General features: G+C 46.6%; 2 protein-coding genes across 4 annotated transcripts in view; one reads left to right on the top strand and one right to left on the bottom strand.

Annotated features, from left to right (window-relative positions):
• DRD3 (dopamine receptor D3) overlaps window positions 1-12,114 on the bottom strand; it is a 1,045,748-nt gene that overhangs the window by 190,604 nt on the left and 843,030 nt on the right. The gene's annotated exons all lie outside the window — the stretch shown is intronic.
• The window catches only part of LOC146801389 (uncharacterized), a 217,576-nt gene that overhangs the window by 195,670 nt on the left and 9,792 nt on the right, over window positions 1-12,114 (top strand). For 2 of the 3 annotated variants that reach the window (XR_014967622.1, XM_085621059.1), the window contains one exon: window positions 10,460-11,116. The exons of the other annotated variant lie outside the window; for it this stretch is intronic. Coding sequence is in view for 1 of the 2 variants with exons in the window: in XM_085621059.1 (XP_085477185.1) it covers window positions 10,460-10,512 (53 nt within the window). In the remaining variant the exon portion in view is untranslated. Of the gene's footprint in view, window positions 1-10,459; window positions 11,117-12,114 lie in introns of those variants that run through there. 3 annotated transcript variants of the gene reach the window in all.

The raw sequence follows: 12,114 nt of genomic DNA, 5'->3' as shown, positions 1-12,114 counted from the left end.
TTAGGAACTCTTCCTAGGGCTTCACCAGAAAGAGACATTATCAATGAACTGTGATCGCTGTCCATTCGAGTGTCAACTCTCATATCGACCGGTAATGGCAAGAGCCTTATAGCTAGGAAAATATAGTCGAAGACGCTCAAATAGAGGCCTCTTGTAAAGGTGGGCGCCCTCTTGGGAACTGAGACAGTGCGCCCATTGCAAGCCCTCAGCCCTGGGCCGACAGAGATAGACGCTAACTTTAAAGCAGAACCTGAGAAATCGCACCAGGTTTCCCTGATAAATGGGGGAGGTTCCATTGTTCGTCTTCAGTTTCTATTAGCTCATTGATAGAGGATGAGGGTTCGCAGGTAGTGTTAAAACCCCTGCAACTATTATCTTAGTACGGTGTGGCCAGGAGTCAATTCAATCATGTAAAAGGGATAAAACAGGACCCTTTCTGTAGGCGGGAGATGATCTTGTGTAAACATTTATTAATGCCAGGCTCAAACTGGAGGGGACTTCCAGTAAGATCCCCATAATGTCAGGGGAATCAACCTTCAACGCATTACGAATATTAAAGATCATTTTGGACTACAATTTAAAGCCCGCTAGTGGCCCTTCCAAATTTCCCCCATTGCCTAGCTTCCACACTATGACATAAAGCCATTTATACACACGTTGTTAGTTGCCCAGGTCTCCTGAAACATACAGAAATCTGATCTCCAATGTAGGCTATCCAATCGGGGTCAACCAGTTTTTGCATGATGCCAGCCAAATTCCAAGAGATGATAGTAATACCAGTACAGGAGACTGAGCGACTGCTGGGGCACTGATCAATAAGCAGATGTGCATTTGCCGCCATATCGGCGCCAGGAACATTGTCATTGCTCCCCCTGTATGTGGACTATGAATAACAGACTGTGATAGTGTATGATTACTATAGTTACTAAAAGAAGGTCAAAATCCTGGCACAGGACACTCTCCCAGCCTAACGAGCTCACCTTGATGTGGCAGTCAATCAACCTCATTCAAACTGGACCCTTCTGGCTGTGCTTTACCTGTGGATTCCTGTTGACACGCATTAAGGGAGTTCTTTAGGGGATCTGGGAGGGACTTGTTGGCTGTAAGCGATAACTTTAGCTTGATATTGGTCTTAGGCAGACCAGTTAAATGGCTGGCACGCAGTTCAAAGCGTATAACATTTTCAGCCAACAAGACATTGCTCATTGTTGAAAGGATGTAATCATAGGTAGATGGATTAAGGATGCATCGCCTGGCATAAACAATGTCCGACCTAACTATAGAAAGGCAATTGCGTTTTGCCCTGAGCCAGTGGATGGCTTTATTTATCAAATTATCAATGAGTCAATGTCCGCAAATGATCCAGGGGACAATTTAGGTACCTGGGTCACATAGATTACACTCACAGGATTGTCCTCATGGTAAACTTGCAATAGGTTCTCTCGCGAGTGCGGGAGCTGCCGTTGCAGGTTCCTTATAGGAGGCAGTCCTCTCATCCCTATTAAAGGTTTAGTAAAAAATCACTCATTGCTTTGGGCAGGGAAAGGTATGAGGCCACACGAATGGGCTGGATGCAGTGCCGCTGGCAGCGGAGGGATGTTGGGCATCGTAGTCACTTGCAAACGCGGTGGTCTCGACTGGCAACTCAAACTACCACTTGTCTTGCTGCCCAACCAGGGTTGTTTATTAGGGGCAGTGTGATCTAGCTCCTGCCTGTGGGAGTTGGGTCTCCTTGTAGAAGGCTCCCTTCCTGTAAGATTTACTCCAGAGGATGGCATTTGTTGTGACCGCTCAGGCCCTTTACCACATGCACTAATGCAGCAGTTACTGCTACGCATATTTGTAATTTGGTTTGATAAAGAAATTAGTGAACTCTTTATGTTATCTAATTTGTGGTGGGGTAGATCCGTCATTGCTGGTATCCAGCACCCGGTAAATGAGAAGAGAGGCATTGGGGGTGCCAGGTGCAGCTTGGGGGGCTTTACTACAGACAAGAGAGGACTGGCGACTTTTCCTCAATTGTAGTTAGGGGGAGAATCTCTTAGAGCGGCCTACACTTGAGATGATATGAACTTCGGGAGACAGAGGTGGCTGAGGCGGTGGAGGGTCACTGGAAATAGATTCTCTGTTCCTGGCAGTTCCCAAATCAGCTGAGCCAGGAGGTCCAGAAGCCCTTGCAGGGCTGGCATCGACCACTGGCAGTGCCACTGGATAAGCTTTTAGATGTCTTGAATATATCTGGTACTTTCCATAGCTTATCTCTAGTGTTAGGTGCTTTGGTGTTTAGTAATGATGCAACTTCTTCGATTAGGTGGTCACTATCGTTGAGTGTGCAGTCCTTTCATCAGGGAGTGTCCCCAGTCCTCCCCCCAGGGGCTTTCATGTTTTTTTTGGCACAAACTGAGAATTTGCATACCTCAGTAGCTTTCCGCTTCTCCGTAATTGTTAATGGCTACTTATTGTCAACAAGTACGCTGTCTGAAGGAGCAGTTAGAAGTTAAACTGGAAAGAGACTTGCAGAATCCTCTTTAGTCGCAACTGCTGGTTCAGGAATTAAAGAGGGTAAGCTCGGACTGGCCTCTTCTGGGCAATGATGGGCTCAAGACGGGCCCGCCCTTGGCCCGGGTGCGTCGCAGGTATCAACAAAGCGCTATATAGCAGGAAGGCGGTGCAGGGGTAAACACAGCTCCTCCTCCTTATGGTCAGTGAATAATGGCACTGCGAGTCCCTGCCGCCTCCATGATGTGCTCAAGATCACCAGGGCAGTCCCTTGTCTTGAGGCCAACAATTTGAGCTTCATAATGACAAAAGAGATCCTTTGATTGAGAGCCGTCACTGGAGGGGTAGGTGGTATTTAACGCACACAATAAAATCTGATACCCTTTGGTTTGGATGCTGCCTTGCTTTTTAGGTCGAGCCTGGGCAGCTCATGCGCTGCTTGCGAGCCATGCTTTATTGGAGTATCTACTTGAAGCCCCGCCCACTCTCCGCCCATATTTATCATTGGCTTGTGTTATTGTCCTTTCTAAATGCTGGCTTCTGAATAGCTATTAGACTTGTTAGTCCCTCCTTGGTACAGCCTTTTCTTCATTTGTAACCTCCAATGAGGACCGGCCCTTTTACTTCGGTTGTGACATGGTACGTCTTCTTTAGTCTGTAAGCACTATTTACTTTAATGAGTTTCTCTTACTGCAGGAGGGTTTTTCATGCGCAGTTGTGGCCACCGGCTTGTTTATTGAACTCGTAGCAAACAGGGAGTTCTTCAGGGGCCATGGAGACAGAAGGGGGCAACTGAACGTTGCCTTTCAGAATTTAGAATGCAATAGGTCTCGCATTTGGGAGAGTTTAAGCTATTGGCATTGTAAATAACAATGCCTTTTATTTATGTTTTAAAAAACAAAACATAAACAAAAGGCATTGTCATTTACAATGCCAATAGCTCAAACTTGCGTAAATGCGAGACCTATTGCATTGCAGATGCTTGTTCTTTCTTGTACTTCTTCATTTCCAGGCTGGTGGTATCCAGCCAATTGCGGTGCCGAAAGTCACTGGCGATGGTGACCTGGTCAGCCAGGGAACGAGGTTTTCCAATCGTGGGGGCTGTTTAGAGGAGGTAGGTTGGCTTTCAGGAGGAGCAGGATGACAAGGGGAGGCACTGGAGTTCCATAAGGGTGAGTGCAATAGTTACTAATTTCTTCTGGCCGTTGGTGAGGTGTGCTGTGTAGACTGCATTAAGCGTGCCAGCGTAGAGTTTAGCAGGCCATGGAACAGGACATTGCCACCATCCAGATGTGAGAGTACCAGGGCTACTACAGAGATTCTGAGGACACTTTCTTGGAGGAAGGGTTTCAGATGAATTTTGGGTGTCGCCTTAGGATATTTTTTGACACAAAGATCATTATCTGATTCGCCCTGTCCCCTCCGCTGTTGCCAACACAGGCGCAGTGGCCGCCAAATACCTGTTTCTACCCAGAAGTCTCTCAGGCAGGACTCTGCACCACCGTTTTGCTTGTGCGGTCTCCCCACAGCTTCCTCAGCTGGGCCTGCTCTCACCAGCTGGCGTGCAGTCCGCCTCCCTTAGCATCGTCTACCCGGTTGCTCGTCCAGGGGAACTATCCATTGCCAGCACTAGGTCCGCAACCATCACTCCCTGCAGGAGGAGGACCAGGCGGCCACAGATCACCCGTGGACCCGGCTAGTGATTAGTGGGTCCCCACCAGGTCTTTTGTCGGAGCCACCATATTGGCGTCAGGTCCGCAGTGCCACCCAGCAAATCAACCGTATGGTCTGCGGAGAGAGCAGGGTATCGAAAACACCCCTCCGGGCACTGTCTCATGGTTCCACCTCTGCTGAGTAATCTCGGTACTCTTAATCTGATGATGGCCCGGTAGGTGCGGTGGAGCTCTGAAATTCAGCTCCAACATGGGTGCCATCTTGGACACGCCTGTGCCTGTAGGTTTAATTGATCTTAATGGAAAGAACATTAGAATTTCCCACGTTAGCATCGTCTATGGCAATCCATGAAGCCTTAATCAATCTTGGAGTGAAACATGGGCCATAGTTTCCTTTGCAATAGGGGAAAGAGAAGACACGCCTAGCAGGCCTCTTGCTTGGAAACAAAGACCTCTGCGACCTTGACATTTACAGTTGTGTATTTTTCTAAGGTATTAACTATCTGAGCCAGCTTCTACAGAGTAGTGAATCACTTTGAGGTTAAAGTGGGTGCAGGCTACTGGAGTGGCAGCCAACCCTTGCTGCAGCATTGAACATTGAAACATGGTGCTTAGCTTCATGCAGAATGCCAAGCTAGGGCCCACTGGCTTTGTTGTGTTCAGAATTGCTAAGATTTTAAACACGGACGTCATTTTGGGGTCGACTGGGGTCGCAGCTGTGACCCCTGGCTTGCCCCTTGACACCCCTGGCACTGCCTTTGCAACCCCTGGCCTCAGAGGTGGCAAAATCAGTCCCGGGACAGGAGCAGCTCACTGTAATGGACCCCGTTTGGAGCTCCATTCCATGGTTTTGTGTCAAATGTTTATTACAAAAATAGTGAATAAGATTATTCACTGTTAGTGTAATAAAAAATGAGGAGTATAATTAGCTAGAATATAACCCTCTCTGACAGCTATGGTAAGAAACGAATTATTCTAAATGTATGTTGTATGCATCCTTGTATGTGAGTGCGTTTATCTGAGTGTGTAAATGTGTGTGTATGTTTAAGCATGTGCGTGTGACTCAAAGTAAAGGTCAAATGGTGTGTGATGTCACTTCCGCTATCTCTGGCCCTTTGGGGAATTGACGCCCATGATTTTAAGACTATCCTTAAGGGCGAAGGATGGAAGACTTGTTTCCCTTGTGCGTGGGACCTACTGTACTGAACAAGGCCCGTGAAGTCCACAGCATGCTACTTTGCCTACCTGCCTGCTGTGCACCTCCAAGTGCCAGGGGTATGTGTGACTTGGTTATAAAATGGCTGGGTAGAGGAGGAGTGAGGTACATTTGCCAGGACGTCCTTTCTGACCTGATGACATTCCAGCTGTGATTTTCCATAGAATGGTGGAAACCCGGTAAGAAGGACCTGTATGGATCTGGGTAATCCATGAGTTCCTCGGCATCTGCTAGAACCAGGTCTCCCACAGAGCTCTGCAGCAGGCTTTGCTGATCGGGCAGCACAAGGCCCAGGGCTCTTCCTAGCCTAAACCTGGCATCCATGGCAACTGGGCGAGAAAAGCTTTGAGATCTGACCAAAACGAGGACTCTAAGCTGGGTAATATATGAGCTCCTCGGCATCTGCTAGAACCAGGTCTCCCACAGAGCTCTGCAGCAGGCGTTGCTGATAGGGCAGCACAAGGCCCAGGGCTCTTCCTGGCCTCAACCTGGCATCCATGGCAACTGGGCGAGAAAAGCTTTGAGATCTGACCAAAACGAGGACTCTAAGCTGGGTAATCCATGAGTTCCTCTGCATCTGCTAGAACCAGGTCTCCCACAGAGCTCTGCAGCAGGCGTTGCTGATAGGGCAGCACAAGGCCCAGGGCTCTTCCTGGCCTCAACCTGGCATCCATGGCAACTGGGCGAGAAAAGCTTTGAGATCTGACCAAAACGAGGACTCTAAGCTGGGTAATCCATGAGTTCCTCTGCATCTGCTAGAACCAGGTCTCCCACAGAGCTCTGCAGCAGGCTTTGCTGATCGGGCAGCACAAGGCCCAGGGCTCTTCCTGGCCTCAACCTGGCATCCATGGCAACTGGGCGAGAAAAGCTTTGAGATCTGACCAAAACGAGGACTCTAAGCTGGGTAATATATGAGCTCCTCGGCATCTGCTAGAACCAGGTCTCCCACAGAGCTCTGCAGCAGGCGTTGCTGATAGGGCAGCACAAGGCCCAGGGCTTTTCCTGGCCTCAACCTGGCATCCATGGCAACTGGGCGAGAAAAGCTTTGAGATCTGACCAAAACGAGGACTCTAAACTGGGTAATATATGAGCTCCTCGGCATCTGCTAGAACCAGGTCTCCCACAGAGCTCTGCAGCAGGCGTTGCTGATAGGGCAGCACAAGGCCCAGGGCTTTTCCTGGCCTCAACCTGGCATCCATGGCAACTGGGCGAGAAAAGCTTTGAGATCTGACCAAAACGAGGACTCTAAGCTGGGTAATATATGAGCTCCTCGGCATCTGCTAGAACCAGGTCTCCCACAGAGCTCTGCAGCAGGCGTTGCTGATAGGGCAGCACAAGGCCCAGGGCTCTTCCTGGCCTCAACCTGGCATCCACGGCAACTGGGGCGAGAAAGGTTTTGAGATCTGACCAAAACGAGGACGCTAAGGCATTCGTCAACAAGCATGTCCTAGAGCCTTTTAAACCTGCTCTTCTTCACCGCATCAACTCAACCTACCGTTGAAATATCATGGCGCCGTCGCTGAATGAAGCCTCAGACCTACATAGCTGGTCAATTTCTTAAGTCAGGAAAGAAATCTATGGGACTAATTCGTAGTTCTGTCGTGATTTCACATCAGTCAAAGGAAGCAGAAGTTTGAGGGAAGTTTGAGTTCCCTCAAACCTTTACAAGGGCATTCGATGTGGTCTCCTAATGGTGAAGCTTCTGCTGTCTCCGCCTTTCTACCTTTGCGATCACCACTCAGCAGTTGTGATGCCAGAGGAAATGGCGGCAGGCCCCCCAAAATAAATGTGCAGGTCTGCCACTTTTTAAAGTGGTGTCAGCTCCGTGCAAGACTGCCATGCACACCATGCCTCTCTTGCACAGAATCACACCAAACGCGTGTCTGATATGCCGGGAGAAAACTCTAGAACACCAGAAACATTTCTAATGTGGGAACTGGAAATGTAGCCTCAGTTTGGAGGTTCATTTCTAGCAGCGACGTTCAATGTGCTAATCCTACCAGGCAGCACAGACATTTGTATATGCACAGGTGTTTATAAAGCATGGAAACAGGTGCAAAGCAATGCAGCACGGTATAGCAGAGACTGCAATGAACAGTCCTGGGGTGGAGGAGGCTTCTAGTAGGGATTGAACATCTGGTTTGAAAACCTAAGGCTCCGGCCTCCTTCCATTTTGTCACAAGTGATGGAGCGATGAGGCTTGCCTGATCTGGGTGGGAGGGACTCTCAGATCCTTAATGCTTAGCAGGAGAAGGCCTGGTGTTCTGTCTCATTTCTGCATTTTCTTCTCTAGGGCTTGGAAATATTGCTGTGTTTTCCAACCCAAACCTTTATCTATCCTGCCTGGGACTGCGGGTTCCTTGAGATTCCAGATAAGTCGCTGATGAAGCGAACTCTGAAGGTAGTGTGGGGTGGGCGTGGGAGCCTGTGAAGCTCTATGAGTGTAGGCCAGATTCTGTCAGACTTTGTCAGAAAGTTTATGAGTTGAGCTGTGGCGTGAAGAGTGGTCCTCGGGGGTTTGAGGTGGCATTCTGGGATGCCGGACAGTACACTGTGCTTTTCTCAGTTTTCTACCAGGCTATTGAGTTTTAATATCATCCTGCCAAATAATGTGGCCACCATATCAAGTACCACAAAAGCATGAAGGTGATGAAGAGCAGTATATAGGTAACTACAGATTTTCTATTCTTAACTCCATGTTTATGAAGCTTGACTATATATATATTATGGAGTGATGCTAGCAGGCTAGGGTGACTAGAAATAGGGATTTTTTAAATTCTTGTCCCTTAATAACTTTGCACCTGTTCGACGAATGTCTGCAAAACGTTGCAGACCGACTGCTCCCTTTTCATTGTCAGAGTAGATAAAGTTTTGCAGCGTCTGGTAAGGTGTTGCAAAGAAAACAAGCATTTGCAATGCAATAGGTCTCGCATTTATACGAGTTTGAGCTATTGACATTGCAAATGACAATGCCTTTTATTTATGTTTAAAAAACAAAAACAAAAAAAATAATAATTGTCATTTGCAATGTCAATAGCTCAAACGCGCGTAAATGTGAGACCTATTGCATTGCAAATGCTTGTTGCTAGGATGTCTCCCCCACTCCAAATTGCGCACTAGTAGTGCCTTCCTGTGGAATGCAAAGAGAAGAGGTACGCTGAGACGTCTGGTTCTGTTGTTGAACCTTCTTTCTAGCACCAGGCTGGTAACCTAGGCGACGGGCCTGAGAGTGGGGTCTGGAGTGGCTGGGAGCATGGCGGGCCATGGGGAGTGGAGCAGAGGCGAAGGCTTGGGGAGGAGATGTGGGCTTTTTTATTACCCAATCCTCGGTGTTAGTCACATATTCCCCGCGTGAAGACATTGTGTGATCCTGGACAACATACTTTACCTGCCTGGGCCTCGGTTGCCACTTCTGCAGAAGCTGGGACACTGGAGGGCTTTTAAGTGGGATAAAAGAACTGGGGGTCTCTCAAAGGGGTGTGGCCGATGTGATTAAGGGGGTTGCTTAAAAACACTAACGTGTCCCACTGGTATTTTGCTGCTCCTGTCATTGCATCGAGCATCCAGATATATAATGTAACAAGTCAGGAAGGGCTATTGGCTTTGTCAATAGTTGTTAGTTGCATAAGATAAATAAGCAACATCTATGGCTTCGTTGTATATAATATTGAAAATGACTATAACGAGTCTCTTTAACCTTACATCAAAGGCAGTGAAGAGTGGTGCTGCTGCAGAGCTAAGATATATTTATTCTACCAAGGGTGGGGGCAAAAATGGAGAGCCCGATAGAACCTGTCTGAACAGCTGCTTTTTAGAAGCACCAGCAGGACCCAGCCCACTTAAAGCCCTGGCTAAATGCAAATGTCAAACGACCAATAAATAACTGCGCACAAAGAAAGTTCTAATTTCCCAAATACCAGGTGAAAAAAGGTGCTTGTTGGCAGGTAAACTTTGCTCTTGTTGAATTAGCTGGTGGCCGAAATGAGTGCGGGCCAAACATGATGGAATACCTGGTCCATCCCACTGCACTGATGCAGTAGGGTGGCTTGGGGCATTATAAAATACGTTCGGAATGGGGTAGGGGGGAGGGGGTTGGGGTGACATTGCTGCAGCATTGATTATATAATAAGAGACTCACAATCAAGTTACTTGTATGGAATACTTTTGAGGTAAACGCCATGAGTCCATTTGTAATGTGCAGCGTTACAAGGCAACAGCTGGTGTCAAAAAGCACTAAATAAAAGAAATCTTATTGTACTAATACGGTGCACGTTGAGACTTACATGTCTACTCTGGACCCAGGAGCCTCGGCCATCATTTTCACTTGGCCACATTGAGTGATCCTGGGCAAATCTCTTCTTCCATTGTGGTTCACTTCCTTTATCTGCCCACACAGAGAGCGCTCAGAGACAGTATTAAGCGCTTTATTACACAAAACTGGATATATTCGCAGTCAGTAGGGATTACTCAATCGCAGTGTGCAGAAGAGAGTACAGCGCACGGCACATACTGTTTCTGGTGTTTTTAAAAGTAGTACGGCTCAGGGGCATCCTTTTGCCTATATATTGGTCGATGTCACTTTAATTTGTGTTTTCAGTGACCACGGAGTCCAGCGAGAGTAGTGAGAGGAGGGGGCACCTGGCAGCGGGTGTCATGTCTAACGCAGAGTCGTACCTGGGTGTGCTGGAGCAGGGTTTTCTATTGAAAATTTATTGAAATTTAAACTCCAGTTTATGTTTATAAGTCATAATTAAAATTACTGATAATTAATTGTTAAATATTAATTTTGTTAAAGTTTCTGACTAATCAACCTTACTAATGAAAGAATTACACGCGGGATTGCATTTATGTTGCTTTATTAAAACGTGAACTAAGTTGGTGAGCAAATTAATAAAATAAGTGTCGCTAAAATGCTATTTGTTTCGTGTTTGCGCTTTAAAATAACGTGCTTTAATGCTTCTTTATGTTGCAGATGGCTAGTTAATTACATACACATAAGGGTATTAGTGGGTATTAACACTGTATTATCATTACAATGTAGTAACGTTGTTTTGTGTTTCTTTTAATTAAGATTGTCCATTCTGGCCTAGTAAAAGATGGCTGATATTTACAGTCTGCATTTGAGTTGCTGGAATACGAAGAGAGGTCTCGCTGAATATGGTTGGAAACCACCTGACCTCGGCTTCTGTCTGTATTGAAAGTTTCCGTGAGGACAGCAGCTCTGGGCTAGATGCCAGATGTCACCAGATATCCTTGGAAAAGAAAGAAAGCCACAATGAACTTTGATAAACTTGCGGTGGCTTCACTATGGTTCCGAGGAAGAGCATTCATGGATGTTTCATTTTTTAGTTTGAGCTTCCTTCTTCCGTGTTTTTATTTTTGTGATTTTCGAGAGCGGAGGTTTTTCTAAATGTTGCGAGTCAACATCCTTTCCTGCTCGCTCTGCTCAGCGGCTCAACGGACGTCCATAGTTTGTTTGTAACTTTTAATTTGTTAGTTTCCCTATAAATATTGTTAGACTAGAGAGGGTCTAAGGCCACTTCTTCCCGAACCTATGCTCGAGAGGATCGACGCTGATTGAGAGGACGGCGACTCGGGAGACTTTACTGAGAGACCTGTCCTGACCTGAATGACACTTAGCTAGAATAGGTAATTATGAGAATAATGATTCTGCTATTGATTGACTTTTCATTTGAACTAATTTAGATAAAGATAACCTTTGTTTGAATTACAGTGTCGGGTGGTTATTTCTTTGTCAATTATTGAATTATCAAATTTGTTCTTATTGTTTAAATCATGACTCAAGACATGACAATTTGGTCGCATTGACCTCAGTTTAGATGCAGATTGGTTTAGGAGTTCTCTCGTACATCCAGTGCGGATAGAGTAATAGTACGAATATTAGTGTGATGGGCCCTAGCGTATGATGAGTATGTGTGCGTGTGACTGTGGAATTACTCTGTCCGTGGAAGTAGGAAACAGTTATTAGATGCATGTTAGAAGGGCAGAGTAGAGGGATGTGCTACTGTGTCAACAAGAGTAATTATTCCGTAGTGGAGCAGAGGTAAGCGCTGTTCTAGAGTGAAGCGGGATTCTAGTGAGAAAGACTTTTCTTTACTATTCTATGGTTAGCGAAGCAGACAATGGAGATGTTTATATGTTGTAACTAATAGATTTTGTAGAATCTGAAACGAAGTCTACTGAGAAGGCTTTGTAAAGGAGGAGTAGACGAGTGACAGGAGACAGAGTAGAAGCGACTGCAGCGACTACTGACGTCAGACAGACCGCGCTGTGATTGGGCAGTGGATTGGAACAGTGCTCGCGTTGTGATTGGTGCGATGGTGTGAGCCGCGCAGGGATTGGAAGGAGTACAGGGTGACGTAGACGCTCCAGTATTGGTGCGTTGGTGTGAGTCGCGCTGTTATTGGACAAAAGATCGTACAGTTGCGGAAAGGACTAGAGGGTTGTAGTAAACACGAAAATGTATTATCAACCGGAGGAAAAGAAAAATAAATCCTTGTTCGGTAAAATTAAAAGGTGGTTCGACAAGGATAAGAACATAATAACTACAGAATGTGAATTGCTACCTCCGACAAAAACTCCTGCATCCTTTATGGTTGCGAAATATGGGTATCATACCTGTATTTGGTTAGACAGTTGGGCTAAGTACACTAAGGACGATGGTGTTGTAGCGTTCCCGGAACATGGGTCATTTAATCTGGCCGT

This window comes from Triturus cristatus, chromosome 8 (genome assembly GCF_964204655.1).
Source record: "Triturus cristatus chromosome 8, aTriCri1.1, whole genome shotgun sequence".
NCBI classification, from domain to species: domain Eukaryota; kingdom Metazoa; phylum Chordata; class Amphibia; order Caudata; family Salamandridae; genus Triturus; species Triturus cristatus.
Note: the sequence above shows the minus strand (reverse complement) of the source record. Positions and strands in the feature narration are given on the sequence as shown.